Source organism: Oncorhynchus mykiss, chromosome 17 (genome assembly GCF_013265735.2).
Source record: "Oncorhynchus mykiss isolate Arlee chromosome 17, USDA_OmykA_1.1, whole genome shotgun sequence".
NCBI lineage: Eukaryota > Metazoa > Chordata > Actinopteri > Salmoniformes > Salmonidae > Oncorhynchus > Oncorhynchus mykiss.
The window spans coordinates 62,470,763-62,498,734 of record NC_048581.1 but is presented as its reverse complement, the minus strand read 5'-3'; the positions used below and the strand labels follow the sequence as shown (position 1 = coordinate 62,498,734).

The window sequence follows — 27,972 nt, the reverse complement described above, 5'->3', positions numbered from 1 at the left end:
AGTACATCCGTTCTGCCAAACGACTTAATGCGCGTCAGGCGCGTTGGGCGCTGTTTTTCGCTCGTTTCGAGTTCGTGATTTCTTATCGTCCGGGCTCTAAGAACACCAAGCCTGATGCTTTGTCTCGTCTCTTCAGTTCTTCAGTAGCCTCCACTGACCCCGAGGGGATTCTCCCTGAGGGGCGTGTTGTCGGGTTGACTGTCTGGGGAATTGAGAGGCAGGTAAAACAAGCGCTCACTCACACTCCGTCGCCGCGCGCTTGTCCTAGGAACCTTCTTTTCGTTCCCGTTCCTACTCGTCTGGCCGTTCTTCAGTGGGCTCACTCTGCCAAGTTAGCCGGCCACCCTGGCGTTCGGGGTACGCTTGCTTCCATTCGCCAGCGTTTTTTGGTGGCCCACCCGGGAGCATGACACGCGTCGTTTCGTGGCTGCTTGTTCGGTCTGCGCGCAGACTAAGTCCGGTAACTCTCCTCCTGCCGGCCGTCTCAGGCCGCTTCCTATTCCCTCTCGACCGTGGTCTCACATCGCCTTAGATTTTGTCACCGGACTGCCTTCGTCAGCGGGGAAGACTGTTATTCTTACGGTTGTCGATAGGTTCTCTAAGGCGGCTCATTTCATTCCCCTTGCTAAGCTTCCTTCTGCTAAAGAGACGGCACAAATCATCATCGAGAATGTTTTCAGAATTCATGGCCTTCCATCAGACGTCGTTTCGGACAGAGGTCCGCAATTCACGTCTCAATTTTGGAGGGAGTTTTGCCGTTTGATTGGGGCTTCCGTCAGTCTCTCTTCCGGCTTTCACCCCCAGTCTAACGGTCAAGCAGAACGGGCCAATCAGACTATTGGTCGCATCTTACGCAGTCTTTCTTTTCGCAACCCTGCGTCTTGGTCAGAACAGCTCCCCTGGGCAGAATACGCCCACAACTCGCTTCCTTCGTCTGCGACCGGGCTATCTCCTTTTCAGAGTAGCCTCGGGTACCAGCCTCCGCTGTTCTCATCTCAGTTCGCCGAGTCCAGCGTCCCCTCCGCTCAGGCTTTTGTCCAACGTTGCGAGCGCACCTGGAAGAGGGTCAGGTCTGCACTTTGCCGTTATAGGACGCAGACTGTGAGGGCTGCTAATAAGCGTAGAACTAAGAGTCCTAGATATTGTCGCGGTCAGAGAGTTTGGCTCTCCACTCAGAACCTTCCCCTTAAGACGGCTTCTCGCAAGTTGACCCCGCGGTTCATTGGTCCGTTCCGTATTTCTCGGGTCATTAATCCTGTCGCAGTTCGACTTCTTCTTCCGCGATACCTTCGTCGCGTCCACCCGGTCTTCCATGTCTCCTGCATCAAGCCCGTCCTTCGCGCCCCCGCTCGTCTTCCCCCCCCCCCCCCCCCATCCTTGTCGAGGGCGCACCCATCTACAGGGTCCGTAGAATTTTGGACATGCGTCCTCGGGGCCGTGGTCACCAGTACCTCGTAGATTGGGAGGGGTACGGTCCTGAGGAGAGGAGTTGGGTTCCCTCTCGGGACGTGCTGGACCGTGCGCTGATCGAGGATTTCCTCCGTTGCCGCCAGGTTTCCTCCTCGAGTGCGCCAGGAGGCGCTCGGTGAGTGGGGGGGTACTGTCATGTACTGTCATGTTGTGTCTTGTCTCTGTCCTTTCCCTTCACCCTGTCTCCCTCTGCTGGTCGTTGTTAGGTTACCTTTTCTCCCCCGCTTTCCCCCAGCTGTTCCTTGTCTCCTCTTGACTACCTCGTCACCCCTTCTCCCACCTGTTCCCCTTTTCCCTCTGATTAGTCCCCTATATCTCTCTCTGTTTTTGTTCCTGTCCTTGTCGGATTCTTGTTTGTTGTGTTTCATGCCTGAACCGGACTGTCGTCATGTTTGCTGTAACCTTGTCTTGTCCTGTCGGAATCTGCCGGTCCGTCTGAGCCTACCTATGTTTGGTAATTAAAGAAGCTCTGTTTAAGTTAATTCGCTTTTGGGTCCTCATTCACGCACCGTAACAGTTAGTGCCTACAAAAAGACGCCATTACTATTGCGCTTTATGATAGTTTAGGTTTAGTACAGGGACAATTACATAATTGTTAGCATCATAATTAGTCTTTGCTCGGTTTTGTCAAACAAATAATTACTAATTTCCTGAGAGACTTGTGGAATTCTTATTCTTAGCCACAGATAGTTATTGAGCATCTACAGCACAACTAATCAATCATAAAATAGACTTTTAATGGAGTAAAGGATTTATTTATATATACAAAACTGTTTACAGCAAGATTTCTGAGTTAACATTGACCGTGGGGATATTGGTTGCACAACACCACCTGGTTTTTGCCCATTGGATCAAGGCAACAGGAAAAAAAACTAGAGCACCTTGAGTCAGGTAGGGAAGCAGGTGGGTTGAATAAAGGGGGTATTGAAGGGTAAGGTAAGGCACAAGACACAGCATCACCAGCTTCTCTTTGACCATCAATCACCTATCAATCAATCAACCTACTACTTACTCAAAGAGAAGCACTCTATCCCCAAAAAACATCAAAATAACAAATAATAGATACTAGAGGGTGGATAAATGAAAGTAATGTCAGTAAAAACCATTGGCTTCTAATTTATCTTCTGTTTGTAAGGCTAAAGTGGACACGCAAATCAGGTTATGGTGAGCACTGTGTGACCGCTGCTATTCCCTGACTCAATACTAAATGTATAAGTCTTAATGGGTCATACAGCGTCCTTATTGAGCTTGAGCAAGCCAACATCACTTCTGGAATCAAAACCCAAAAACTAAACCAGCAGATCCTGTGGTCCCCATGAACTGGTTTGCAGTCCACAGTGGTAAGGAATTATCAGTGAATGCAAAAACTGCAAGTCCATAATATTCTTAATTATTGTATAATTATATGCAGACATTTTATTAAATATGCTGCTGAATAAACAAACTTGTATTATCTCAGGATATAACCAACAACACTATCGAACCTGTGTTAAGGATTCTAGTTCTCTGGGATCAAAAGGCCACAACTTTTAAATATAACTGATCCCTTCCACTCTTCTAATCTGAAACTTCATTCAAGGGTGCCTCATCTACTGGATAATTACAGCTCAATTATTAAGGTCAGATGACAGATAAATCACAGAGAGGAAGGGAGCGAGGACCAATCTGCCAACCAGAAGTGCTGAAGAACATCAAAATGTATTCTAGAAAATAAAAATGGTTGTTTTCTAAATGACATGATTTACAGTTCAAGGATGAAGTGTAACCTGAAGTTGACTTGCTGAAAGTTTTACAGTGAAACAATGTTAGCCAAGACCAATGCAAGAGGAAATGTATTTCCGCAACACACGTATTGTGTGAAAGAAAACTCATTCCAAGATACTGTAACTAAGACATTAATCAGTTGTAAATCATAGCAACTTTCCAATGTTGCTACAACAGCAATGTGAACTGTGGCTCTCTGCCATGGCCGGTGTATTCATTGAAGTATACAGATGACCTGAGAAAAGGAGTCGAGGTGTACAAGGTGAAGCTAGCCAGTGAGAGTCAGGGACACTGGCCAGTCACTGCTCCATCTGTTGATGCATGGCTAGCTAGTTGATTGCAATTATCAGATTATCAGGGAGACGTTTTTTGTGTGTAAAGTTTGAGTTTGTGGCTCATACATTACATTTGGCATTTTCATATGTTTTGTTTTTCATGGGGTTTGGTTTAAGCCAACCAAACTTGACAGAATTCAGTAAAACTGACAGTGAAACCCTTGTGTGACACCTCTCAGAGTTCTCCTTTGTCAGTCTTGAGTGTGATTGGCTGCCTTTGCAAAACACTATTGAATTATAAATGGCCACATTGCGACTGCAGCTCCTTGGTGCTGGGGAGGTCATGATTGGCAGGCTGGTGGTGATGTGTCTCCTGGTTTCGGCCAATGAGCTTACTGCTGTCCTGGTTAGACCCTCTTACATCACAGCACACTTCTTATCTTCTGAGGCAACGTTCCCATCCGCCCTTTCCATCTCCAGAATGATCCGCTTGAATAACTCTACAGCGGTCTGCAATGCAGAGATGAAAACAAATCAATAAATACCTTAATTATTTTGAATAAACACACAATTTTGGTGAGTAGCTCTGTCTACAGAAAATATATATTTGTCTACCTCGTTCTCCTTGGCAGAAGACTCCATGAACGCTGCTCCCCATGAGTCGGCCAGCTTCTTCCCTTCTTCTGGCTTGATCACCCTGAGGGGAAAAAGGACACACTGAGCATGATGTAATGAAATCACATACAGTATCTTCAGGGGGCACTTATGTACCTCTATAGTCACAAGGTCCAAGGCCTTGGTTGGATAACCAAGGTGAAACCATATATCAGATAGTGTCATGGTTCTACACATACTGTACCAGCCATGCATGTGAGTGGGAGCAACATTGCTCTCCACCTTTATTCAGCTCAAGTAAGTTTACCTTTCCATGTGGAGATCTTTTTTGTTCCCAACAAGAACAGTTGGCACCCTAAAAGAAAACATCCATTGATATTTCTTACATGAAAAACAAAAGTTTTAAGACACAAAATCATCAAAAGCAGCATTAAACCTTTCATAATTTTGCTTAACTTACTGTATTTTCCCAACCATATCTAGAAGCTTGTCATGAAGAACCTGAACAACTTCAAAACTGCAAAAAGTGAAAGACAAAAAGAGACAGGTTACTAGGGTCCATGTGTGCACATGCAACCATCTATACACACAGTAGTCACAAGGGCAAAGATGTTCCCCCCTACTACCGTTATGATGTATATTGTGCTATTTCTATTGTTATTTTTTTACGACCATTTTCATTATTTTTTTCACTTCATCCTGCATGTCGGAGCTTGGACCATAAGATTTTCACTGTACCCTGCAATCACACCTGCAACCCTATACAAGTGACTATTGAACACGATCTCTGATGGATAAACCCAGAATGAAATGTACCTGTGACTACTCACCTTTTCATGGAAGTCACTGCGTAGACCAAGACATAACCATGGATGTCCATTGAATGAGACTGAGGGAAAATAGAGTACTCGTCCTGTAGCGATAAGGGGAGCAATCGGTTAGATTGAAAACAAAAACAACAGACAAGTGCTTCTGAAATAAATATTGACCATTGTTTTTTGTCAATACCCCAACAATTCTACATTTCATCGGCGCAAACTGCCACTGATCACCGGAACCCAGCAGGTGGTTACATTTTAGTATGTATATAGTGTTTTTATTTCAGAAACTGAGGTAAATAAATGAGTAATGTAGTACAATGTAAAGCATACATACCTGACCCGCAGTATCGACCAATTGAAGATTGAAGTCTTGACCGTTGACAGACACCATTTTGTTGAAGGCTGGAAACAGATGAAGAGACAGTGGTCAAGCCCAAGCCAGTGGTGTATTCATTAGTCAGATTCCGTTGCAAAATGTTTTGTAACAGAAGCCGTTTATCCTAAACGTACAACGTTCCGCAACGAAAACAAGTTTCTATTGGGCAAATTGTGGTAGGTCCCTAGGGTAAACAATAAAAGGTTTCAGTTGCTAAATGTTTAGCAACGGAATAGTCCTACATCACAGGCAACATACAGGAGAAAACGGTAATTGCTGGATATAACATGGTCATGAAATGAGAATACATTCTGGATACAACCACCTATAACTTATTTTCATCTATGCATATTATTTGATCCACAACGGCACCTTACAATGGGTGCAATTAGATAAACAAAACTGATCCAACACATTTATATAAAATAAATAAAAAATACTTACTGTTTTCAATGGTAGGGTCATATGAATCTACGAACTGTCCTTCCACGAACTGTATTGTGAGAGAAGACTTTCCTGTAGAAGTAAAGAAATAATGTATTGTTGTGGTGGCCGATGAGCAACAATTTCCAAAATCATAGAAAATTACCATTTGTTAAGTAAAAAACTGAAAGTTATCGGACTCTGAACAACTGTTATAAATTGTAATTGCCTAACGTTTGCGGTGACAGGAGATATTTCACAATGCAAATATCTAACTGTAAGTAGAGTGTGAGGTAGACAGACGCGAGACAGTGCCACATCGAGGAACTAGTTACTTGGCTGCCATTGTGGCAAAGTTAGCACACAACTTTGGCATGGTGAATAGAAATAATGATATCAACGACAACGTTTCGTATTTGTCGACAACTTCTATACAAACATGTACACAATTAAGTTACACAACTATGGTATTGTGTTTTGGTATTAACTAGCTAACATTTGCTAGCTTAGCTAGCAATAGCGTAGCTATGCAAACAAAAACAAAAGCTGGCTAACGCGTTAGTTAGCTAGCTTCTTATTTGACTCACCTACAGATCTGTACCCAATCACAGCAATCTTCCTGTATTTTGGTTGAGGCATTGTGTTAAAATGGTTACTTCAATAGATAGCCAATGTTGAAATGTATGGCAGTTTTAATAACGAAACAAAAACTTTATCGCCACATTCGTATCACGTCACGTGATAACAACAAACTTTACAGTGCCGCTAGAGCTAACACTCCGCAGGGGCCTCGAGTTGCAACTTCAGAACTGAAGCTGGTTGAACACGTATTTCGACTGATAATTGCAATATATCGGTTATCGGTACAGTTATGTTTGTTGATAATTAGTTTGAAATTATCTAAAGATTAGTTTTTAGAATGTAAAACAGGAAACTAAAACAGCTTATTCACAGCGGTTACGCTTTGCGAGTCACACTGTCGGAAACCGGACAAGCACACCGTCGTAAAAAGACACACGTCAGAGCTTGACATGAGGGTGCCATTGGGTTTCCACTCGTTACAACAGCCACAAAGTAAATATATCGTCATTCATGAAAACAAAAATTTGCCTTTTGGTCTTAATTTAAGGTTAGGGAAGGCATATACTTAGCAGTGTGGTTAAGCGTAGGGTTAGGTTTAAAGTCATATTTTAAGAAGAAAAATTGTAGAAATGGGCGGGGTTTATGACTTTGTGGCTGTGGTAGCTAGGGACGACAGTGGTATTGAGGTATAAGGAGGGTGCCCCATTTTGTACAGCAGATGTCACTCTGAACCTGAATTAGTTATCTACAAATGTGAGAGACAGATAGACACAAGCTAGGCCTTAACACATATTGCAAAACACATTAATCTGTTTTTATTATTAAATGCTCAATGACAATACAAGATTATCATATACATACCTTTATAGAAACATGCTTTTTAAAAATCTGTTTTATATAGGCCTATGTGAATGGTGGACCCTGTTATGATTTGGAAAGTGATCACTTCAAAATGTCTGTTAGACCACTTTAGGCAGCTATGAAATGTTTATGTTAGGTTGAGTGCACTTACGCCATCTTTGTGTAGATCCAGCAATGACGAAATTGAAGAAGGTAAAAATGATGAGACTTATCTTTACCATACCATGTGGTACTAAGACACATAACAGATGGTGTGGGACATGGATTTGTCTCGACATAAAGATTAGCCAATTTGAGGCTCTAAAAACATCAGGCAATCTTCCAGATTGGAGTGAAACTGGGATTCCAAATCAATACATTTTCTTAGTATGCTATGCAAAAAATAGCAACGATGGTATAAGAAATAGACTGAAAATATTTATTTCAGTAAAGAGTCCTTACAAAAACTATTTTCATATACTTTTAACCAGAGTTCAAATGTATAGCTAGCTAACAATCATACATCATAGTAAAGCATACAGTTTTACAAGACATAGACAATTTAACATGTAGTAGCCTACTGTTCTGGCATTTTAATGACAATACATTTGGACGATTCAGGAGATGTTTTTACCCCTGTGAGACAAACACATGAACATTCACTTGATGTCAAAATAAATCTATTGACACAAACTCATAATTAAAAAACAAAAACGTGATTTAAAAAAAATGAAAGGAACTTGAGATATTGGAGAAAAATCTCCATGCATTAATGCAACATTGCACAAAAAAATGAATGTACACTGACGGACACAAACACAGGCACTCTTTTACTCAAACACGGGCACATAAACACACACACACACACTGTAAACACATCACAGTTTAACTTGGTCTTAACTTCCAGGCCATTGTTTCCGGTCTCTACCTTAAATTTCCTTTAGCGCCATGGTGCTAAGCATTGTATGTTGCTGTTCTCGTCACAAAAGGCAGCTGTCCAACTTTTCAGTCCAACAATAAACTGTCCCTATTACACAAGGTTGTGATACAAATGTGTAAATGAGAATGATATACTAAAAATGAGTATAGTAGAATTGTCCATATGCATAGAAGTAGAGTTACAGTACCCGTCACTTACTTTCATTACTGTTAACCGATTTACTGTTATTCTTTGACACCATGCAGACATCTTCTTCTTTCCAAAACATTCCATTAAAGGACAACAGAAAGAAGTGATATGATGTTCACAAGATGACACAGCAGAATAAATAATTTGAATAATAAATAAGGTCATAAGTGCTAGAGAGGAAAAGCCAGATCTAAAGAAGTACATAGCGCTGAAGTTCTTGTGGAGTTCCTTCCAGTCAAAGAGTCAGGGATCCAGATGCTTTGAGATTGGCAGACATTTCAGCAGAAGTCACTTTGGATGTCTATGAAGTGTTCATATATTGGGAATGACCTTGGGACTCGAAGATGACCATCTCCATACTCTACGCATAGAAACCTAAATTCTTGCTCCCTTTCTATTCATTTTGTTTTCTTCACCATTGTCTCCCTCTTCTTTTTTATTTTATTTCTCACTTACTCCGTTATAGACCTGACAGAAAAGGAGACAAATTGCATTGGTCCCCTTTGGCGCAGTACCTGTACCTATTCTCTGTATGTATGATCATGTCTGAGGTCCAAGTCCATTCCTGATCAGACGATATGTTTCATCTAACCAGGTTTCCTCCTCCTCTCATATCAGTGGTGACAGGATCACCAGTCGTCCATCAGCAAACAGGTCAATCTCTCTCTTTCAATGAGAGTTTACATCAGCTCAATATTTGGGGACACTGATTTTTGGTAAACTCACTTTGGTTAGCCAAGGTCATTGGCTTGTTCAAGTGTCACTGAATCTTTGAGAGTCCATTAGCCAATAGGAGCCTGAGTGGGATGGTGGAGCGGGACACAGTCGACGGCAGTTTATGCAGCCCTGTGACGAGATAGAGGACCAGATTAGGGAATCAGCCAATCACAACGTGTGTGAGCATGTGTACATGCATGCAGGGTTGTGTATCTGTGTGTGACCCCAACATACCGAATGCTCTGATGAGTTCCCTCTGTACAGTCCATGTGAGAGTGTTGATCAGACAGGCAGAGGTCAGCCCGGCAAACAGTATGTTATACAGGAAGACGATGTGGAAGTTTCCCAGCCAGTTAAACCGACCAAAGTCTCCCAGCAGATCAAACCGGGTGATCCCTGAATCATCAAGGCCAAAGGACCAAACCATTCAATGATTAATGTTTAGAAAAAGCATATATTTGTTGGTATTTTATATGTATGTCAGTCTGTCATACAAGAGCACCTGACACCAAATCCTCCTCTGCAGACTTACCCAAAGTCCTAGAAAATACAGGCAGAGCTGAGCTGAGAACCAATAGAGAAACACAGTTCCCAATAATCTGAGAAAAGAGAGGAAGAAAGTTGGGTTATTATGAGAATGCCCCACAGAAGAGAGAGTGAGCAGTGTGTGTGTGCCAGTGTGTATGTGTGTACCTGTGTCAGTGTGGTGTCCTGTGCGCGGGGGCGTAGTCCAGTGAACAGTGGGGAGCTGTAGAAACCCACTACTGAGGAGATCATGAGATACAGGATGAGGATCACCTGCACTGCAGCCCCTAACGAACCAAACATGGAGAATGAGGCAGCGCCCAGGAGAGGGTCCTTCAAGAGGAGAGAGAAAGAAATGTAATACTATTTACATCCTGTGATAATACAATTAAAATGTCAATAGTACACACATTATATAAACTCTGTTTAATTATATAAACTCTGTTTCATAGTGTATACAGGACTACTATGCTATAGTGTCCCTTAAAAAGTTACAAGGCAAGAACTAGTAGCAACAACATATCTTTGTTTGAATTAAATTAGATATTTGCTGAATTATTAGTTATTGCTTGTAAAGGAAAGCATCCCCTCACCTCCATCCCTCGAGGCATAGCTGTATCGTCAAACAGCAACTCCACCACATGGTAACACACAATGAGCACACACACCACCTGGGAAAGAGAACAAACACTCACATGAAAATACACACAACATTTTGAATGAGGAGGCGAGATGAGTGGTGAGTCTGCCTCTCCTCACCGTTACAGCCAGCAGCAACAGCATGGCCAATGGGTATCCTAGGTTGCGCTGCCATGGTGACGCTCTCTTCCGTATCTCTGAAGGCAAAAACAGAAATCCAGAGTTAGTGTCTGAGAATCCCAGTCTTTTTATCGTTTGGAGTTTTTCCTGACCAGGTGACAAACTCCAGGCCCTAATTATAGCCAGTTTTCCTGGCCAGGTCACGTAGCGTAGGACATGTTCTGTGTTTCTAGGAAAGTCAATGACTTCTTACTAGAGGTCGACCGATTAATCGGAATGGCCGATTAATTAGGGCCGATTTCAAGTTTTCATAACAATCGGTACATTTTAACATAATCACTAGTTAACTACACATGGTTGATGATATTACTAGTTTAACTAGCTTGTCCTGCTAATATAATCAATGCGGTGCCTGAAATTGTGTCACTTCTCTTGCATTCAGTGTAAGCAGAATCAGGGTTTTTGCAGCAGTTTGGGTTGCCTGACTCGTTGCGAACTGTGTGAAGACCATTTCTTCCTAACAAAGACCATAATTCATTTGCCAGAATTTTACATAATTATGACATAACATTGAAGGTTGTGCAATGTAGCAGCAATATTTAGACTTAGGGTTGCCACCTGTTCAATAAAATACGGAACGGTTCCGTATTTCACTGAAAGAATAAACGTTTTGTTTTCAAAATTATAGTTTCCGGATATGACCATATTAATGACCTAAGGCTCATATTTCTCTGTGTTATTATATTAAGTCTATGATTTGATAGAGCAGTCTGACTGAGCGGTGGTAGGCAGCAACAGGCTCGTAAGCATTTATTCAAACCGAACTTTCCTCCGTTTGCCAGCAACTTTTCGCTATGCTTGAAGCACAGCGCTGTTTATGACTTCAAGCCCATCAACACCCGCGATTAGGCTGGCAATACTACGGCGCCTATAAGAACATCCAATAGTCAAAGGTCTGTGAAATACAAATGTTATAGAGAGAAATTGTCCCATAATAACTACAACCTAAAACTTCTTAACTGGGAATATTGAAGACTCATGTTAAAGGGAACCACGAGCTTTCATATGTTAGGAGCAAGGAACTTAAACGTTAGCTTTCTTACATAGCTCATATTGCACTTTTACTTTCTTCTCCAACACTGGGTTTTTGCATTATTTAAACCAAATTGAACATGTTTCATTATTTATTTGCGACTAAATAGATTTTATTTATGTATTATATTAAGTTAAAATAAAAGTGTTTCAGTATTCAGTATTGTTGTAATTGTCATTATTACAAATATATATAAAACAAATATTTAAAAAACGTCCGATTAATGGGTATCTGCTTTTTTTGGTCCTCCAATAACCGGTATCGGAATTGAAAAATCATAGTCAGTCGACCTCTAGTTCTTACCCAGAGCAATCCGCCGGGCCTGAATGTTGAGGAACCGGTTCCTCAGAACCTCTGCATTCACATTAATCCATAACGAGGTCCCACCTACATAGGAAAGAAAGAGTTGTAATTTTGTGATAAGCTTCCATTCATTCCCTTTAAAGAGAAATAGCATCACTTTAATTATGCATGAAAGGGACAAATGATGGCATAAAATTGGCATATGTTATATCATGGATATACAGTACGTTATGTCATGAGACTTACTAGTGAGGTTCCTGGATAGAGAGGCCTCTTCAAACTCAGCACAACTCATTGTCTCATCAAGGTCCTCCAGCAACTGATGATGGAAGACATTGACTCAGACCAGCACACACATACAGTACATACCAACACCACACACATACAATGGGGTACACCTATACACAAAGCTATATACAGCTCTGGAAAGAATTGAACTGCAAAATTAGCAGTTTCTTTTACCAAAACTTGCTTCCTTCTACTCTGACAATGTTCCCCAACTCAGAGGATTGGTTTTTCCAGCAGGACAATGCTCCATGCCACACAGCCAGGTAAATCAAGGTGTGGATGTAGGACCACCAGATCAAGACCCTGTCATGACCAGCCCAATCCCCAGACCTGAACCCCGTTGAAAACCTCTGGAATATGATTAAGACTGGTGGAGAGCATGCCAAGACGCATGAAATCTGTGATTGAAAATCAGGGTTATTCCATCAAATATTCATTTCTGAACTCTTCCTAAGTTAAAACATTAGTATCGTGTTGTTTAAAAATGAATATGAACTTGTTTTCTTTGTGTTATTCGAGGTCTGACAACACTGCATCGTTTTTGTTATTTTGACCAGTTGTCATTTTCTGCAAATAAATGCTCTAAATTACAATATTTTTATTTGGAATTAGGGAGAAATGTTGTAAGTAGTTTATAGAAGAAAACAAAACAAAATCATTTTACCCAAACACATACCTATAAATAGTAAAACCAGAGGAAGTGATCATTTTGCAGTGGTCTCTTAATCTTTTCCAGAGCTGTACAGACAGCACATAAACTAAAGGACAAAAACACACTCACCCTGGGTTTGACCAGTAGCCTTCCTGTGACGCTGAACATGCGTGATAGTCCTAGAGGAGTGCATACTGTGGGAGACACAGGGGATGCAATCATATAATATAGAAATACACTGTCATCCTCATATTTATGAAATGCCCCCGGCCCGGCGCTGGGTAAACATGTACTGTACTTACACAACAGCAGCAGGACTCCGAACAAGGATATGCAGGAGTACAGATAAGGCAGGTAATACTCCCACAGATCTGAGAGACAAATGATTTAACACATTACAGATACATTTAGGAATTAAACTTACATTTCACATTTGCAGTTAACAACGGCAACAGATTAAATATGAGAAGAGGTGGCAGGTAAAAGATAAAAAGCACATAAAACAGTTTTAAGGATGTGAAAGTGAGAGAAAAGGGGGAGAGATCGAGAGAGAGAGAGAGGGGAGGACAAGAAGAGGGGTTGTTTTACCATAAAGACTTTGTCTGGCCATGTTGTCATCAAGGATGGCTGATGCCACCCACACCATCCCCAACACGAGCAGGGTCAGGAGGAATAGGACTACTGCTGTCTCATACAGACGGGCCATCACACCCTGTGTACAGAGGGTATACAAACGTTATACCACATGCTGTATACACTGAGTGTACAAAAACACTAGGAACACCTAATATTGAGTTGGACCCCCTTTTCCCTAAAAACAGCCTCAATTCGTCGGGGCATGGACTCTACAAGGTGTCGAAAGCGTTCCACAGGGATCCTGGCCCATGTTGATTCCAATGTTTCCCCACAGTTGTGTTAAGTTGGCTGAATGTCCTTTGAGTGGTGGACCATTCTTCATACACACAGCAAACTGTTGAGTGTGAAAAACCCAGCAGCGTTGCAGTTCTTGACACACTGAAACCGGTGCAACTGGCACCTACTGCCTATCCATGTGTCAATTGACTCGAGGTTTAAAAATCCTTCTTGAATCTGTCTCCTCCCCTTCATCTACACTGATTGAACTGGATTTAACAATATCAATAAGGGATTTTAGCTTTCACCTGGATTCACCTGGTCAGTCTGTGTCATGGAAAGAGCACAGTGTACATATACATGATGCTCTTTCATTAGCCTGGTCCAAGTCTGTTTGTGCTTCAGCCAACTCATCATGTCATCACAACACTCAGTGGATTTGGCTCGAGCACATCAGCTACCAGTCTACTCTGTCACTGAAGCAGGTACCTTTTTGGATCCAGCGAAGCCCTCAGACTCAGTGAAGAAGTAGGCAAAGGGCAGGAGGAAGACCAGGGATAGGTTGGAGAAGAGGAAGACTATATTCCACAGTCCTGCATTGAGAGATGGAGACAGACAGTGTTACAGACAGTGTTACAGACAGTGTTACAGACAGTGTTACAGACAGTGAGAGGTCACTCTCTACATGCTATACACTCTTAGAGCCTTTTTTTTTCTTCTATCTAGAACCTAAAAGGCTGTCCCCATAGGAGAACCCTTTGAAGAAACTGTTTTTGTTCCAACTAGAGCCCTTTCCACATAGGGTCCTACATGGAACCCAAAAGGGTTCTACCTGGAACCAAAAAGGGTTCTCCTATGGGGACAGCCAAAGAACCCTTATGGAACCTATTGTTCTAAGAGTGAGGTCTCTAGTGGAGTTTCATAAACGTTTGTTTTAAAAGTTCAAGGCTCTGAGGAGCTCGTATCTGTAGTCTTATCACCACTGAGTAAAGGTAATAGCTACACCCGTAGCAACCTGTGGTGGACTGCAAAATCTCTGAACAAATGAAATGGGAAAGCAAATATGTGAAGCATATGCACTGAACCAACTACCTGCTGAGAAGATCTTTCATTAGCACATGACTTTAAACTGTCATTCATCCTTCGCACAAACAAAATGTCTGTATGCATTAGGTGTGTCAGGTGTGTGTGTGTGTTAATGTAGCTGCTTGTGTGTGTGTTTACCGTGTATAAGGGATCCGTTAAGCCACTGCATGTAGTAGCTCTGTGGGAAGGAGAGCAGGACCTCGTTGGACAAGATGGAGAGTGGTAGGAGTAGAACAGCGCCCACAGAGACAGAGAGAGTGAACGTACAGAGCCACAGCCTAGAGAAAGACAGAGAGAAAAATAGATTTTTTACCAAAGAAGCAGCAGTCCCATATGATACATAGAAATATCAAATATTTAGGTAGGTTCAGTATATTGGTTTTCTGACATTCTGTGGCAGAATAGATATGATTGGTGGTAATAAAGCCTCTATTGTTCAAAGTTACTCACGCAATTTTGTTGACTGTTGCATCTTCACTGTTATCTACAATATAAAGAACACAATGCAATTGTTAGTATGGCTTACAGCAGAGGAAAACGTGTGTGGGGTTGAGGGGATAGACAGGCTGGGCAAGAAGCTGAGAACCTGATCAAAGACAAGACCTCCTTCCCCTAAATTCTTGAAGGGCGACAAGCACACATTGCTCAATTCTCACCAGTGGTGTAGTGGAGGGTATACGCAGGTATACCTTTTTAGGCCCAGCAATGGACACAGGGCAGTAGGCCTACGCGTGACTGATCCAAAATGCTCACCGCACTTGCAGGCGGTTTCATGGACAGAGATGTAAAGATTTGTTAGAAAGAGGGGGGCTTTAAAGATGCAACAACTATCATGGGTTGCTAATAAGATTAGGATAATGCCTTTGGCTGCTAGACAATGAAAGAACTTTGAAAGAAAACCAATAGAACAGGAAAAGTCTTCATAAGAATAATTGCCTCCACATGTATATGGTGGGATTTTGGCCATAGGCTATTTTGAAGCAAGGTAAGACACGCCTCATAATATGAAGCAGAATGTCCAGGTTTCAAACAAATTAAGGAACAGGAAAATATAGTGATGCGAAAGACAGGCATAACTGTCTTCTAGTAGATGGAAAGCCTTTCCCAAAAACCTGCTCTATTAAATGTTAACTAGCTACAAAGTAGCACATGCCTACCTGTCAGAATGATATCATGATGATTATTTTAATCAAGCAATCTAGTGCCATTTCTTATGCAAACTCCATCTCATGTGCTACAGAAACACTGCTTATAAAACAATAGTGCTAGGTGCCAGCACACTTGAATTAAAGGTCAACTACTCTAAAAAAACGAAATTTCTTAGATTTTTCCCAGACCTCAAGTGGTTTAAGTAAGCATTGTTAGACTTAGAACATACTTTTTTATATAGAAAATCAACAAAATTGTGTGACTTTGAGAACGAATACCTGATTCTTTTTTTTAGGGGGGGGGGGGGGGGTGGGGGGGGAGATCTGAAACCAGTGAATTACTGACTCGGTTGATCCGTTTCAATAGTAGGCCTACTATTAGCCTACTGCACAGTACAGCTTGGGTTGGTCTGACTGTGGGATTCATCATTTCAAAGAGTATGTCACTGTTTCTCATAGAAGTTTTCACACGGTGTGTTTCCTTCAGGCCGTTTGGAAAAATGTTGGCAAAATACCCACTTCTCCAGGCACCACTACACCACTGATTCTAACAAACACCTGCAGGCTAAAACTGTTCTTGGAGTAACAATTATAAACGACAAACATGTTTGCACATGTGTGGAAGAGTGTGTGTGATCAAGCAAAACAAATTATTGTGTAGGCCTACGTACAGTGTGTGTCTGTGTGTATGGCTGTGTGTGTGTATGGCTGTGTGTGTGTGTATGGCTGTGTGTGTGTGTGTGTATGGCTGTGTGTGTGTTTATGCTGCAGGCTACAAACCAGGAACCGGTAATAATAAGTTCTTTCTGAAAGCAGGAAATTAAATTGCCCAAAAGCAAAACGCTAATCTTTATCAAAGTACAGTAATACATTGTTTGAAGATCTCTGGGCCCCATATGTGTATGGCCCTGATCTGTGACTGATCATGGAATTGATCAGATTGGCCAGCTATTTCCAACAACTGAACAAATCAGTGCACAAATTAGTACGCATGTGCAAGTGTTGGTAAAGGGGTGGGGGTGGTATTGAACAATTTGCTAACCCGACCCCTTTTGATTAAGAATTTTGTCATGAAAACGGAATTATCATATTTGGCACAGGCTTCGAAGTTGAGGCTTATTCCGTACCCGATTGTTTTGTACCAGCAAATTAAGACTGGATAGACAACCTAAGTACAGAGTCCTTTGTTGGTTCTCCGTTTCTCCCTTACTTCTCTCTCTCTCTCTCTCTGGCGTCCTACATGGTTTACACACTACACAAGAGACATTACTAGAATGGAACCATAGCCAGAAACATCTGGTTTGTGAAAACCCCCAGTCCACACACCCATATTGGCGGTCCAAGGTGTGCCGCAAACCGTATATTCCTGACTAGGTAGGCGCTGGTTCTGTGTGTGTGTGTGTGTGTGTGTGTGTGTGTGTCCAAGTGTGTTGTGTGGGGGTTGTTGTGCACTGTGTATGCCCTACGGAGCGTATTATTATCCCAGGGGAACATTCCTTGCGCCCCTCGCCCAGTCTAACAGGACAGAGGATCCGGGAGACCAAGGGAGGTTGCATAACAGGCTCTGGCTGTAATTTGTACCAGAGTGTATTTTGGAAAGCATCCTGTCCACCATACCAACGCTTGGTGTAAATTCCTGATGGAAACATGCACTCACAAGTGAGGTGGGGGCGGCTGCAGTGAAAAACACCCTAGCTCATGCCTGCACACATAAATTAGTTATGGCTCCTTCATAGTAAACAACAACTTGTTTATATAGACATACAAAATCTATACACAGCAGTGTGAAGTATTTTGTTACATTACAGCCTTATTCTAAAATGGATTAAATACATTTAAAAATCCTCTGCAATCTACACACAATACCCCATAATGGCAAAACAAAAACAAGTTAGACATTTTTGCAAATGTATTAAATATAAAAAACAGAAAGAGCTTATTTACATACAGTGGGGCAAAAAAAGTATTTAGTCAGCCACCAATTGTGCAAGTTCTCTCACTTAAAAAGATGAGAGAGGCCTGTAATTTTCATCATAGGTACACTTCAACTATGACAGACAAAATGAGAAAAAAATCCAGAAAATCACATTGTAGGATTTTTAATGAATTTATTTGCAAATTATGGTGGAAAATAAGTATTTGGTCACCTACAAACAAGCAAGATTTCTGGCTCTCACAGACCTGTAACTTCTTCTTTAAGAGGCTCCTCTGTCCTACACTCATTACATGTATTAATGGCACCTGTTTGAACTTGTTATCAGTATAAAAGACACCTGTCCACAACCTCAAACAGTCACACTCCACTATGGCCAAGACCAAAGAGCTGTCAAAGGACACCAGAAACAAAATTGTAGACCTGCACCAGACTGGGAAGACTGTGGGAGCAATTATTAGAAAATGGGAGACATACAAGACCACTGATAATCTCCCTCGATCTGGGGCTCCACGCAAGATCTCACCCCGTGGGGTCAAAATGATCACAAGAACGGTGAGCAAAAATCAAGAACCACACGGGGGACCTAGTGAATGACCTGCAGAGAGCTGGGACCAAAGTAACAAAGCCTACCATCAGTAACACACTACGCCGCCAGGGATTCAAATCCTGCAGTGCTAGACGTGTCCCCCTGCTTAAGCCAGTACATGTCCAGGCCCAATCTGAAGTTTGCTAGAGAGCATTTGGATGATCCAGAAGAAGATTGGGAGAATTTCATATGGTCAGATGAAACCAAAATATAACTTTTTGGTAAAAACTCAACTCGTCGTGTTTGGAGGACAAAGAATGCTGAGTTGCATCCAAAGAACACCATACCTACTGTGAAGCATGGGGGTGGAAACATCATGCTTTGGGGCTGTTTTTCTGCAAAGGGACCAGGACGACTGATCCGTGTAAAGGAAAGAATGAATGGGGCCATGTATCGTGAGATTTTGAGTGAAAACCTCCTTCCATCAGCAAGGGCATTGAAGATGAAACGTGGCTGGGTCTTTCAGCATGACAATGATCCCAAACACACCGCCCGGGCAACGAAGAAGTAAGAAGCATTTCAAGGTCCTGGAGTGGCCTAGACAGTCTCCAGATCTCAACCCCATAGAAAATCTTTGGAGGGAGTTGAAAGTCCGTGTTGCCCAGCAACAGCCCCAAAACATCACTGCTCTAGAGGAGATCTGCATGGAGGAATGGGCCAAAATACCAGCAACAGTGTGTGAAAACCTTGTGAAGACTTACAGAAAACATTTGACCTCTGTCATTGCCAACAAAGGGTATATAACAAAGTATTGAGAAACTTTTGTTATTGACCAAATACTTATTTTCCACCATAATTTGCAGATAAATTCATAAAAAATCCTACAATGTGATTTTCTGTTTTTTTCTTCTCATTTTGTCTGTCATAGTTGAAGTGTACCTATGATGAAAATTACAGGCCTCTCTCATCTTTTAAAGTGGGAGAACTTGCACAATTGGTGGCTGACTAAATACTTTTTTGCCCCACTGTAGGTATTCAGACCCTTTGCTTTGAGACTCGAAGTTGAGCTCAGGTGTATCCTGTTTCCATTGATCATCCTTGAGTCCACCAGTGGTAAACTCAATAGATTGGACATAATTTGGAAAGGCACACACCTGTCTATATAAGGTCCCACAGTTGACAGTGCATGTCGGAGCAAAAACCAAGCCATGAGGTTGAAGGAAGTGTCCGTAGAGCGCTGAGACAGGACAGACACAGATCTGGGGAAGGGGACGAAAATATTTCTGCAGCGTTGAAGGTCCCCAAGAACACAGTGGCCTCCATCAATCTGAAATGGATGAAGTTTGGAACCACCAAGACTCTTCTTAAAGCTGGCCGCCTAGTCAAACTGAGCAATCGGGGGAGAATGGCCTTGGTCAGGGTGGTGACCGAGAACCCGATGGTCACTCTGAGTTCTAGAGTTTCTCTGTGGAGATGGTAAGGACAACCAGAAGGACAACCCTCTCTGCAGCGCTCCACCAATCAGGCCTTTATCTTAGAGTGGCCAGACGGAAGCCACTCCTCAGTAAAAGGCACATGACAGCCAGCTTGGAGTTTGCCAAACGTTACCTAAAGACTCTCAGACCATGAGAAACAAGATTCTCTGGTCTGATAAAACCAAGATTGAACTTTTTGGCCTAAATACCAAGCATCACGTCTGGAGGAAACCTGGCACCATCCCTATGGTGAAGCATGGTGGTGGCAGCATCATGCTGCTGTGAGGTTGTTTTTCCGCGACAGGGACTGGAAGACTAGTCAGGATTGAGGGAAAGATGAACAGAGCAAAGTAAAGAGAGATCCTTGATGAAAAACTACTCCAGAGCGCTCAGGACCTCAGACTGGGGCAACGGTTCCCCTTCCAACAGGACAACGACCCTAAGCACACAGCCAAGACAACGCAGAAGTGGCTTCGAGACAAGTCTCTCAATGTCCTTGAGTGGCCGAGCTAGAGCCCGGACTTTAACCAGAACAAACATTTCTGGAGAGACCTGAAAATAACTGTGCAGCAAAGCTCCCTATACAACCTGACAGAGCTTGAGAGGATCTGCAGAGAAGAATGGGAGAAACTCCCCAAATACAAGTGTACCAAGCTTGTAGCGTCATACTCATTAAGACTCACTGGCAAAGGTGCTTCAAAAAAATATTGAGTAAAGGGTCTGAATAATTATATAAATATAATATTTGTGTTGTATTTTTCATAAATTAGCAAAAATGTCTAAAAACCTGTTTCTGCTGTGTCATTATGGGGTATTGTGTCTAGATTGAAGTGGGAAAAAACTATGTAATCCATTTAAGAATAAGGATGTAAAGTAACAAAATGTGAAAAAAGTCAAGGGGTCTGAATACTTTCCGAAGGCACTGTATACATATATACGGCCGTCCTGGCTGTAATACAACACCTACTTGTACAGGACCAAATGAGGACATTGGGAGGCATACAGAACTATCAAGAGTCCAATCAATTACTTCTAGACTTAAATCAGTAGTGTTGAGCTGCAGAAACCCAGCAGACCTTGCAGTCCACTGTGACCTGGCCTCCACTCCACTGACCTTTGACCTCTCAGATTCACACATACCTATGGTAAACTCAGCATTCCTCTTGTAGTGGGTGATGACCAGATAGGAGACAATGTAGAGACATATGAAAAGCAGGACACAGATCTGTGGAGATAAAAACACTGAGATCAACATTTAGGATCAGACTTCCTATGATTAATCCATGCTAATTGTGGGAATAAGTCAACAATCTTTTATTATTCGGTTATTGTAGCAACGGGTCATCAAAATTGATTCAAGTTTTAAAAACAATTCTAATAAATGCAAAATGGTAAAAATGTGTAGAATTGCACGAAATGATGGTTTTCTCTGCTGTCAAGAGGGAGGCCCGCTAAAAATGTTTTGCTCGCAATGTGGGGGAGGGGGTATGGATGTGGGTACGCAGACCCGCAAGCAACTGCGCCCCCCCATATGAGTTCAGATTTTGTTGTGGCCCCCAACCCCATCCAAGTTGGCCATCCCTAGTCTAGGCCTCCCTGCACTCATTAATTCATGTTGTCAAGTTCTGTTGAATAATTCAACAAGAGTGTCAATAGCAGGATACGCTCAGATTAGAAATCAACATCCTTGGCTTTAGATTACACCTATCTATACATGCTTTACATTGTTTGCGAAATCAGACATAATATCACTAGAATCCAACTGTTCATTTTCAGGAGATGCTTTCATTTCAGCGCATCTAATTGGTTAACATTTCAACTGTATCAAATTATTAAATTTTTTCAATTCCACAAAAGAAAATGTACACCAATCAAAATAAAGTTATCTTTCCTCTCTTATGATGCAAGTGTCGAGATGATGTGTCAAATCCCCAACAAAACTTTTGTGTTCTTATAGATGCAATGGAAAGACAATGTATTCCATTGAGTCCATTTAGGCCAATACTGGGTTGTGTTTGACAGGTCATTACAAATATATCCGCGGTCGTAACATGCGCGTTGCTAGTTGTTTCTTTTCTCGTCTCTATTTGCATTTATAAAGCAAGAATTCACTGTATGGAGAAAATCCACACAACGCTGCTGTCGACCCCGAGTGTTGCTGTATAACAGAGGTGAGCAGGTTCGCACAGGGCAAACAAACACCAGACAAAGTCTTCAAGTCCTCTCGGTCACACTAATGCAGATCATTTACAGGCAGGCTTTTCAACCTCCAGCTGGTTCATCAAGACATCACCCCAATGATCTTAGAGATGACGGAGCCCAGAAACACACAGGAGAGTCAATCATCTCCCTCTCGGTTACCTGCACTGTGTTTATTTCTGCTATGGTTGCCCGATTAACACCATGCATGCCCTCTGTCAAAGCTAGGCGTCTTTAAACTTTCAAAGAGAAAACAAGGATAAGACTGAACATGCACATTCTAGGGAGTGGAAAGTCAATTTTCTCATCCACGTCAAACTGTATATCTTGCTGTTTGTTTGAAGACTTCTGAACAAAAGCCAATAGACGCATGCTATGAACCCGTTTAGCCACATAACTCAGAATAGAGTGATTTATTGTTGCATGTTTGGCGAGATGAATGCAGATCATCACTTGTGGTTCTACCTTCAAAACAATAGTTTACCCTCAAGCCTGCATTTCAGGAGGCACATCCTAATGTATGTGAATCAATCACTGATCAGTAGAATCAAGTTGAACTCTGCATTCTCTCCCTTTACAACAAAATTAAGTTCTCGTTTATTATCGGAAAATGGAAGATCCCCAGGTTAGTGATACTGTATTGTCTGTAGGTAGCCTAACTGTATTACAGATGCTGAATTACATAATTGGAGTGGATTTCTAGTTACCAAATGAAGGTTTTGGCAATCTGTGACTGTGATTGAGCACCTGGTTTTATAAACAGGGTCATTGGGGTTAGTTATGTAGTAGATAGATGAGGGGGTCAGATGATCAGGATTACCAGATTAAGCAACGAGAGAGTGGAGAGGAGACCGGCTGGGATTACAAAAAAAGCCAACAACATAAACTAAATACTCACATACTCACATCCCCTATAAAACAGAAATGACCAGACATTTTCTAAAATGGAGGACACTACACTTCCAATTTAGGGAACTAGGAATGGCAGCAGTTCTGTGCCAGAATCAAAGCAACATATCCCCACCCTGGTCTGAATAAAGATGACGCAAGAGAGAGAAAAACATAATATCATAAATATGACATAAGGAGATATCTGCGGGATCAGAGGTAGCTAAGTAAATGTTCTGTTCCAGAATATTCCGGTGGTCTAATAAAATACTCCAATATAACATGTTGTGAAGGTAAATAAAAACAGAGCTACATCCTATAACTGTAAATGTTAGCAATGTGAGCACTCCTATCTGAATGTGATCCTTGTTACAGGGAGATAATCTGTGTCTGTGATGATGCCCCTAATGTATACTTGGACATGATGTGCCTGCTGACTTGTATAATCATGTACATTTGATAAGCTTGACCCACACATGGCAGCCACCACAGACTTACCTAGTGAGTGGATGAACGACAAGGCAGAATTGGATACCCCACCTCATAGCCTACCCAGTGACACCAACATCCAATGAACTAGGGCAGAGCTCAGTAGTTGTGACAGATCATGTTTAGCATTAAGAACTACCATACCTCACACATCCAATATACTCTTAGTTTCTAAACTATTCTCACCTAATGTTTGTCTCTTTATTAAGTGTGGATTGACTTCATGTCCTTGCCAGTCTTTTTTGGAGAGTTGAGTTGCAGGCTAAGCTGTATACAAGTAAAAGCTTTGTTAGAGCAATGTACTACAATATAAATATGCAACTGCAGAAAATGCTTAATAACAACTATTAATTTCCCATTCCCAAACTGAAAGACAATGCTACAGAGTGACACGGTGCTCCAAATAGCCAACTGAGACATTCAGATGCTTAAAGTACATTATGTGTGACTTGCTCTGTAATCAAGCAAGCCATCTAAAACCAGTCCTTGGCCAGTACTAAGATACAGGCTGAAGAATAATAAACTGGGCTGGACTGAAACAACCTGGGCATTCAGACAGCTCAAAGAGAATGGAGCCCATGCTGGGCAGTTTGAGGATTTTGGGAGACAGGGGTTTTAAATCCACAGACCACAAAGCTGAACTTTGGGCCTCTTTACACTACAATACTTTGACGATGGATACTAGTTCCAGGAAAGATTATATTGTAGTGTAAAAAGACAGATCTAGATTCAAATCTGCCTTTTAGAGATGTCTCCCACACTACCTCTGGGTATTATAGTGTAAAGACAATGGCTTTCCCACAACACCTGTCCCTGCAAGAATTACCTTAATATCAGTAGACAGCATTCTTGCTCTGTTAGCTAAATTGAAAATGAAAAGGATTATAAATGATCCACACATTTGTGAATCGTTTCATTAATCAAATGTGCAACATTATGTAGAATATAGTTTAGATGAGAAGCTCCTGTAGAGTTTGATTTGCTATCCTTAGGCCGTCATTGCAAATACGAATTTGTTCTTAACTTACTTGCCTAGTTAAATAAAATACATTTGAAAACATAATAGCTGCACTCACACATTAAGCTGGAATGTGGCTTTGGCCACACCACATCCAAGACTAAAGTAAGGTGTAAACAGAAAAGTTGCACATCTGATGTTGAAGAGAGCTAGATCTTACTACACACATTTTACTGATGTAAATCCACCTTTTGATAGAGAGATGTGGGAGAGAGGGCAAACATAGCATTGTGACATGGGCTAACCAGCTTATACCCAACAGCCCCAACAGCTAATGCCCAGCTTGCTAATGCCCCAAACAAAAGCCCCACTGTATCAGAGCAAACTGCCAATAAATGACAGACAGAGAATACGGAGCACCATTGAGGGTTCACAGCATATACATGCAGCATATACTGTATATAGATGCACATTAAGTTGAGCCTCCAATCCCAACAAACACAGCCATCATGTTCGGTCACAGCAAGACTGTCCTTTGTGAAGGACAAAACACCACAGGCCTGTTATATTTTTTATCCTCCTGAAGGGACAGATAGACAGAGCCCCACTGAGGGCACCTTCACCTGCTCTAGTCCAGAGGACAACAGTGTTCCCTGTCTTAGCTCTGACGCACACCTCCTATCTGTCTGTCTGTCCCCACCTGTCTGTCTGTCATTCTGTCTGGTATTTCTCTTTATTTCTGACTTTCACATCAGAATATTTCCTCCCTCTCTCAGTCGGTCTCTATCCTCCTCTCTGCAGTTGTGTAAACACTTTCAGGTTAGGCTAAGCTGCCAGCCCACTAGACAAACTCAAGTCCTGTGTGCTGAAGGATTTATCCAGTATTTCCTATTAGTCAGTGAGCTGGACACTGGTGTCGTAAAGACAGAACAAAAGATAACGGTCTCAGGCATGTTGTTAAAAGTTTGGATGTAAAGGTAAAACATCATATCATACAAATATTTTGCTTGTTAGTGCTTTACACAACAAGTATTTGCTGAATATTTCTGTGAGAAAAGGCACACCTCTGTGATGAAAGGTTGTGCTACTAATGCATGGCTCTGTCATTGAGACCATGTTGTTTCCATTCAGCCCTACTGGAAAATAGAAGTGGAGGAATGGTATTATTGATAACTATGCATGCCACGGTACCTGTTAAGACTGAACAGCCTTTCGAAGGGCAGATGTAGGTCATGAAAAATTTAACTAGCACTACCACTACTTGATTAAAAGGCTGCACACTCTCTCCAGCCTAAGGCACGTAGGACACACGTGCATGTGGATAGAAACACAATTGCCCACATAAACACAAAGATAAACGCTATTAGCAGCCTATAATGCACTCACAGGAATGGGCGTTAGAAAATAGAGAGAGAGTCTGGAATGACTTAATGTCCTCTGTATCAGTGAGTCAGACAGGCAGAAGAGAGACAGAGATCTACTGTGCTAAGCAGGGTCATAGGTCACTTCCCTGTGCTGCTGTGGTGATAGAGCCATCCTGCCAGGATTACATGAGCACATACAGCACAACATTTAATGCGTTTCAAATGTAACAAATACTGGTCCAACAACATTTTACACTACATAAAAATGGCAACAGGTTTGACATCCCATAACATAATGTGATTTGAGCACATACTTGTGCAGCAATAACCAATCTTTACCACAAATACCCAGGTACTCATTGTGACTCGGTTTTTAGAGCTGAATATTAGGTTCAATTAAAGTTAGGCTACATTGTACACTTCATTGATGCTGAGATGTTGATGCTTCAACATCTGGATCTACCAGTACACAGACAATGGTGTTAATAATTATAGTAAATGTAATTTATATAATCAAGAATGCAATAACTATCCTGCATCAGGCCTACTTGGTGAACTATCTAATTATTGTCTGAGGTTTGTTGTTACATTGTAGACAGGTGTAAGATTAAAGTGCATGCTGCTGCACAATATTCTTAAGTAGTCTAGAGTAGGGGCATATTTTGGGGTTGAATAGCAGCAACATGATCTCACATTTCTCTTTATCAAAAACACAGGAGGGACGCTGAAGGTATACAGTAGTAATGGTAGGGCAAAAGGGTAATTGAGAAATATGATACAGATACACAAATTCTAACAGCAAGTTCCTGGAATAGCCTACAGCCAGACATATTCAGCAAATTGTAAATGTTATGAGATACAATTGCATTTGCAGCTGGCTGATGATCACGGCAGTGCAGCGAGAGCACTCCAATCAACAGGCAAGCTCTCAATTTCACCGCAGTCGACGAGAACAGACTGTACTTACTATGGTCTCTCTGACTCGGTCGTGGAAAAGCTGTTCCCGGACCGACACGTCTTCTGGAGCTTCCATGCTCCGACAACCATATCGCGGATTGTTCGCCCTTTATGTGGCTCAAATGTACATGTTTTCTGGTCCTTGTTGCTGCCTCATCAGACCAGAACCGCAGCGCAGCTTGTCCTCGTTCCTAGGCTGCCTCATGCAAATGAGTCGTGTCGCTGCCTCTCTGCTCTTGTGAACAGATTGTCCCTCTGCGCCACAATGGGCGTGCAGTTGTCGCGGTGCGGTGTCCAAAAATGATCTGCTACCAATGACTGTATATCGTATACCCACATGAAAAAATACTGCAGTTTACTATAGAGGCCTACAGTACTTACAATAGAATGCTATAGAATACTATACTACACACTGTAGTATCCCTCTATCATGTGTAGTACTTACTATAATGGTGTATTATACTGTAGAATCCTATAGTAAATTATAAAGTATTATCTGCAAAAAAAAACACTGTAGTAAATACTACAGTAATGTCCGCAAAAACACAACACTTTTTTAACTAGAGTAAAAACTACAGTATTTTATTTGCATGTACCCTGCCCATTCCCCTCCCCCATATCGCAAATTTGTGCCAGCCATAAGTGAAAAAGTTACATACCAAGTATATAGCATATATTGTGTTCCCTGCATGTTACAGAACTGAACTGTCCATTTAGGCCTACTTAATTTTTATTATTTTCACCTTTATTTAACCAGGTAGGCTAGTTGAGAACAAGTTCTCATTTACAACTGTGACCTGGCCAAGATAAAGCAAAGCAGTGTGTAAAAAACGGCGTGAGGAGGTAAGGCAATAAATAGGCCATAGTAGTGAAGTAATTACCATTTAGCAAATTAACACTGGAGTGATAGATGTGCAGATGATGATGTGCAAGTAGAAATACTGGTTTGCAAAAGAGCAGAAAAGTAAATAAAAACAATATGGGGATGAGGTAGGTAGATTGGATGGGCTATTTACAGATGAGCTATGTACAGCTGCAGCGATCGGTTAGCTGCTCAGATGGCTGATGTTTAAAGTTAGTGAGGGAATATAAGTCTCCAGCTTCAGCGATTTATGCAATTTGTTCCAGTCATTGGCAGCAGAGAACTGGAAGGAAAGGCGACCTAATAGGTGTTGTCTTTGTGATGACCATTGAGATATACCTGCTGGTGTTGTTATTGTGACCAGTGAGCTGAGATAAGGCGGAGCTTTACCTAGCAAAGACTTTTATAGATGACCTGGAGCCAGTGGGTCTGGCGACGAATATGTAGCAAGGGCCAGCCGACTAGAGCATACAGGTCGCAGTGGTGGGTAATACAGTGGGGAGAACAAATATTTGATACACTGCCGATTTTGCAGGTTTTCCTGCTTACAAAGCATGTAGAGGTCTGTAATTTTTATTATAGGTACACTTCAACTGTGAG

The 27,972-nt window shown here is 41.8% G+C and overlaps 2 protein-coding genes across 2 annotated transcripts; both read right to left on the bottom strand.

The window, feature by feature from the left end:
- Positions 1–2,203: 2,203 nt before the first annotated feature.
- On the bottom strand, positions 2,204–6,764 carry LOC110494318 (GTP-binding protein Rheb). The gene is made up of 8 exons (XM_021569274.2): positions 6,332–6,764; positions 5,766–5,837; positions 5,280–5,347; positions 4,955–5,037; positions 4,585–4,641; positions 4,432–4,479; positions 4,125–4,206; positions 2,204–4,019 (listed from the first exon to the last, which is right to left on the bottom strand). The coding sequence occupies exons 1-8, from the start codon at positions 6,381–6,383 to the stop codon at positions 3,927–3,929; spliced, it is 555 nt and encodes a 184-aa protein (XP_021424949.1). The 5' UTR covers positions 6,384–6,764; the 3' UTR covers positions 2,204–3,926.
- Positions 6,765–7,584: 820 nt separating this feature from the next.
- On the bottom strand, positions 7,585–26,804 carry LOC110494314 (limb region 1 homolog-like protein). The gene is made up of 16 exons (XM_021569271.2): positions 26,521–26,804; positions 20,796–20,880; positions 15,021–15,054; positions 14,709–14,848; positions 13,974–14,077; positions 13,221–13,344; positions 12,935–13,003; positions 12,762–12,826; positions 11,939–12,011; positions 11,693–11,776; positions 10,297–10,373; positions 10,131–10,208; positions 9,706–9,870; positions 9,545–9,611; positions 9,247–9,408; positions 7,585–9,141 (listed from the first exon to the last, which is right to left on the bottom strand). Exons 1-16 carry the CDS (start codon positions 26,584–26,586, stop codon positions 9,056–9,058), a joined length of 1,479 nt encoding a protein of 492 aa, XP_021424946.1. The 5' UTR covers positions 26,587–26,804; the 3' UTR covers positions 7,585–9,055.
- Between the last annotated feature and the right edge of the window lie 1,168 nt (positions 26,805–27,972).

What these genes read in the sequence shown, in the direction of transcription:
- LOC110494318 (XM_021569274.2), bottom strand. Translation starts at nt 6,383, where the DNA reads ATGCCTCAACCAAAATACAGGAAGATTGCTGTGATTGGGTACAGATCT. An exon ending in TGACCCTACCATTGAAAACA is followed by an intron (nt 5,348 to 5,765) that starts GTAAGTATTTTT and finishes ATCTGTTTCCAG; the next exon opens with CCTTCAACAAAATGGTGTCT. An exon ending in GCAGTGACTTCCATGAAAAG is followed by an intron (nt 4,642 to 4,954) that starts GTGAGTAGTCAC and finishes CACTTTTTGCAG; the next exon opens with TTTTGAAGTTGTTCAGGTTC.
- LOC110494314 (XM_021569271.2), bottom strand. Translation starts at nt 26,586, where the DNA reads ATGGAAGCTCCAGAAGACGTGTCGGTCCGGGAACAGCTTTTCCACGAC. An exon ending in GGCCCGGCGGATTGCTCTGG is followed by an intron (nt 10,374 to 11,692) that starts GTAAGAACTAGA and finishes TTTTGCCTTCAG; the next exon opens with AGATACGGAAGAGAGCGTCA. An exon ending in TGTATTTTCTAGGACTTTGG is followed by an intron (nt 9,409 to 9,544) that starts GTAAGTCTGCAG and finishes TTGATGATTCAG; the next exon opens with GGATCACCCGGTTTGATCTG.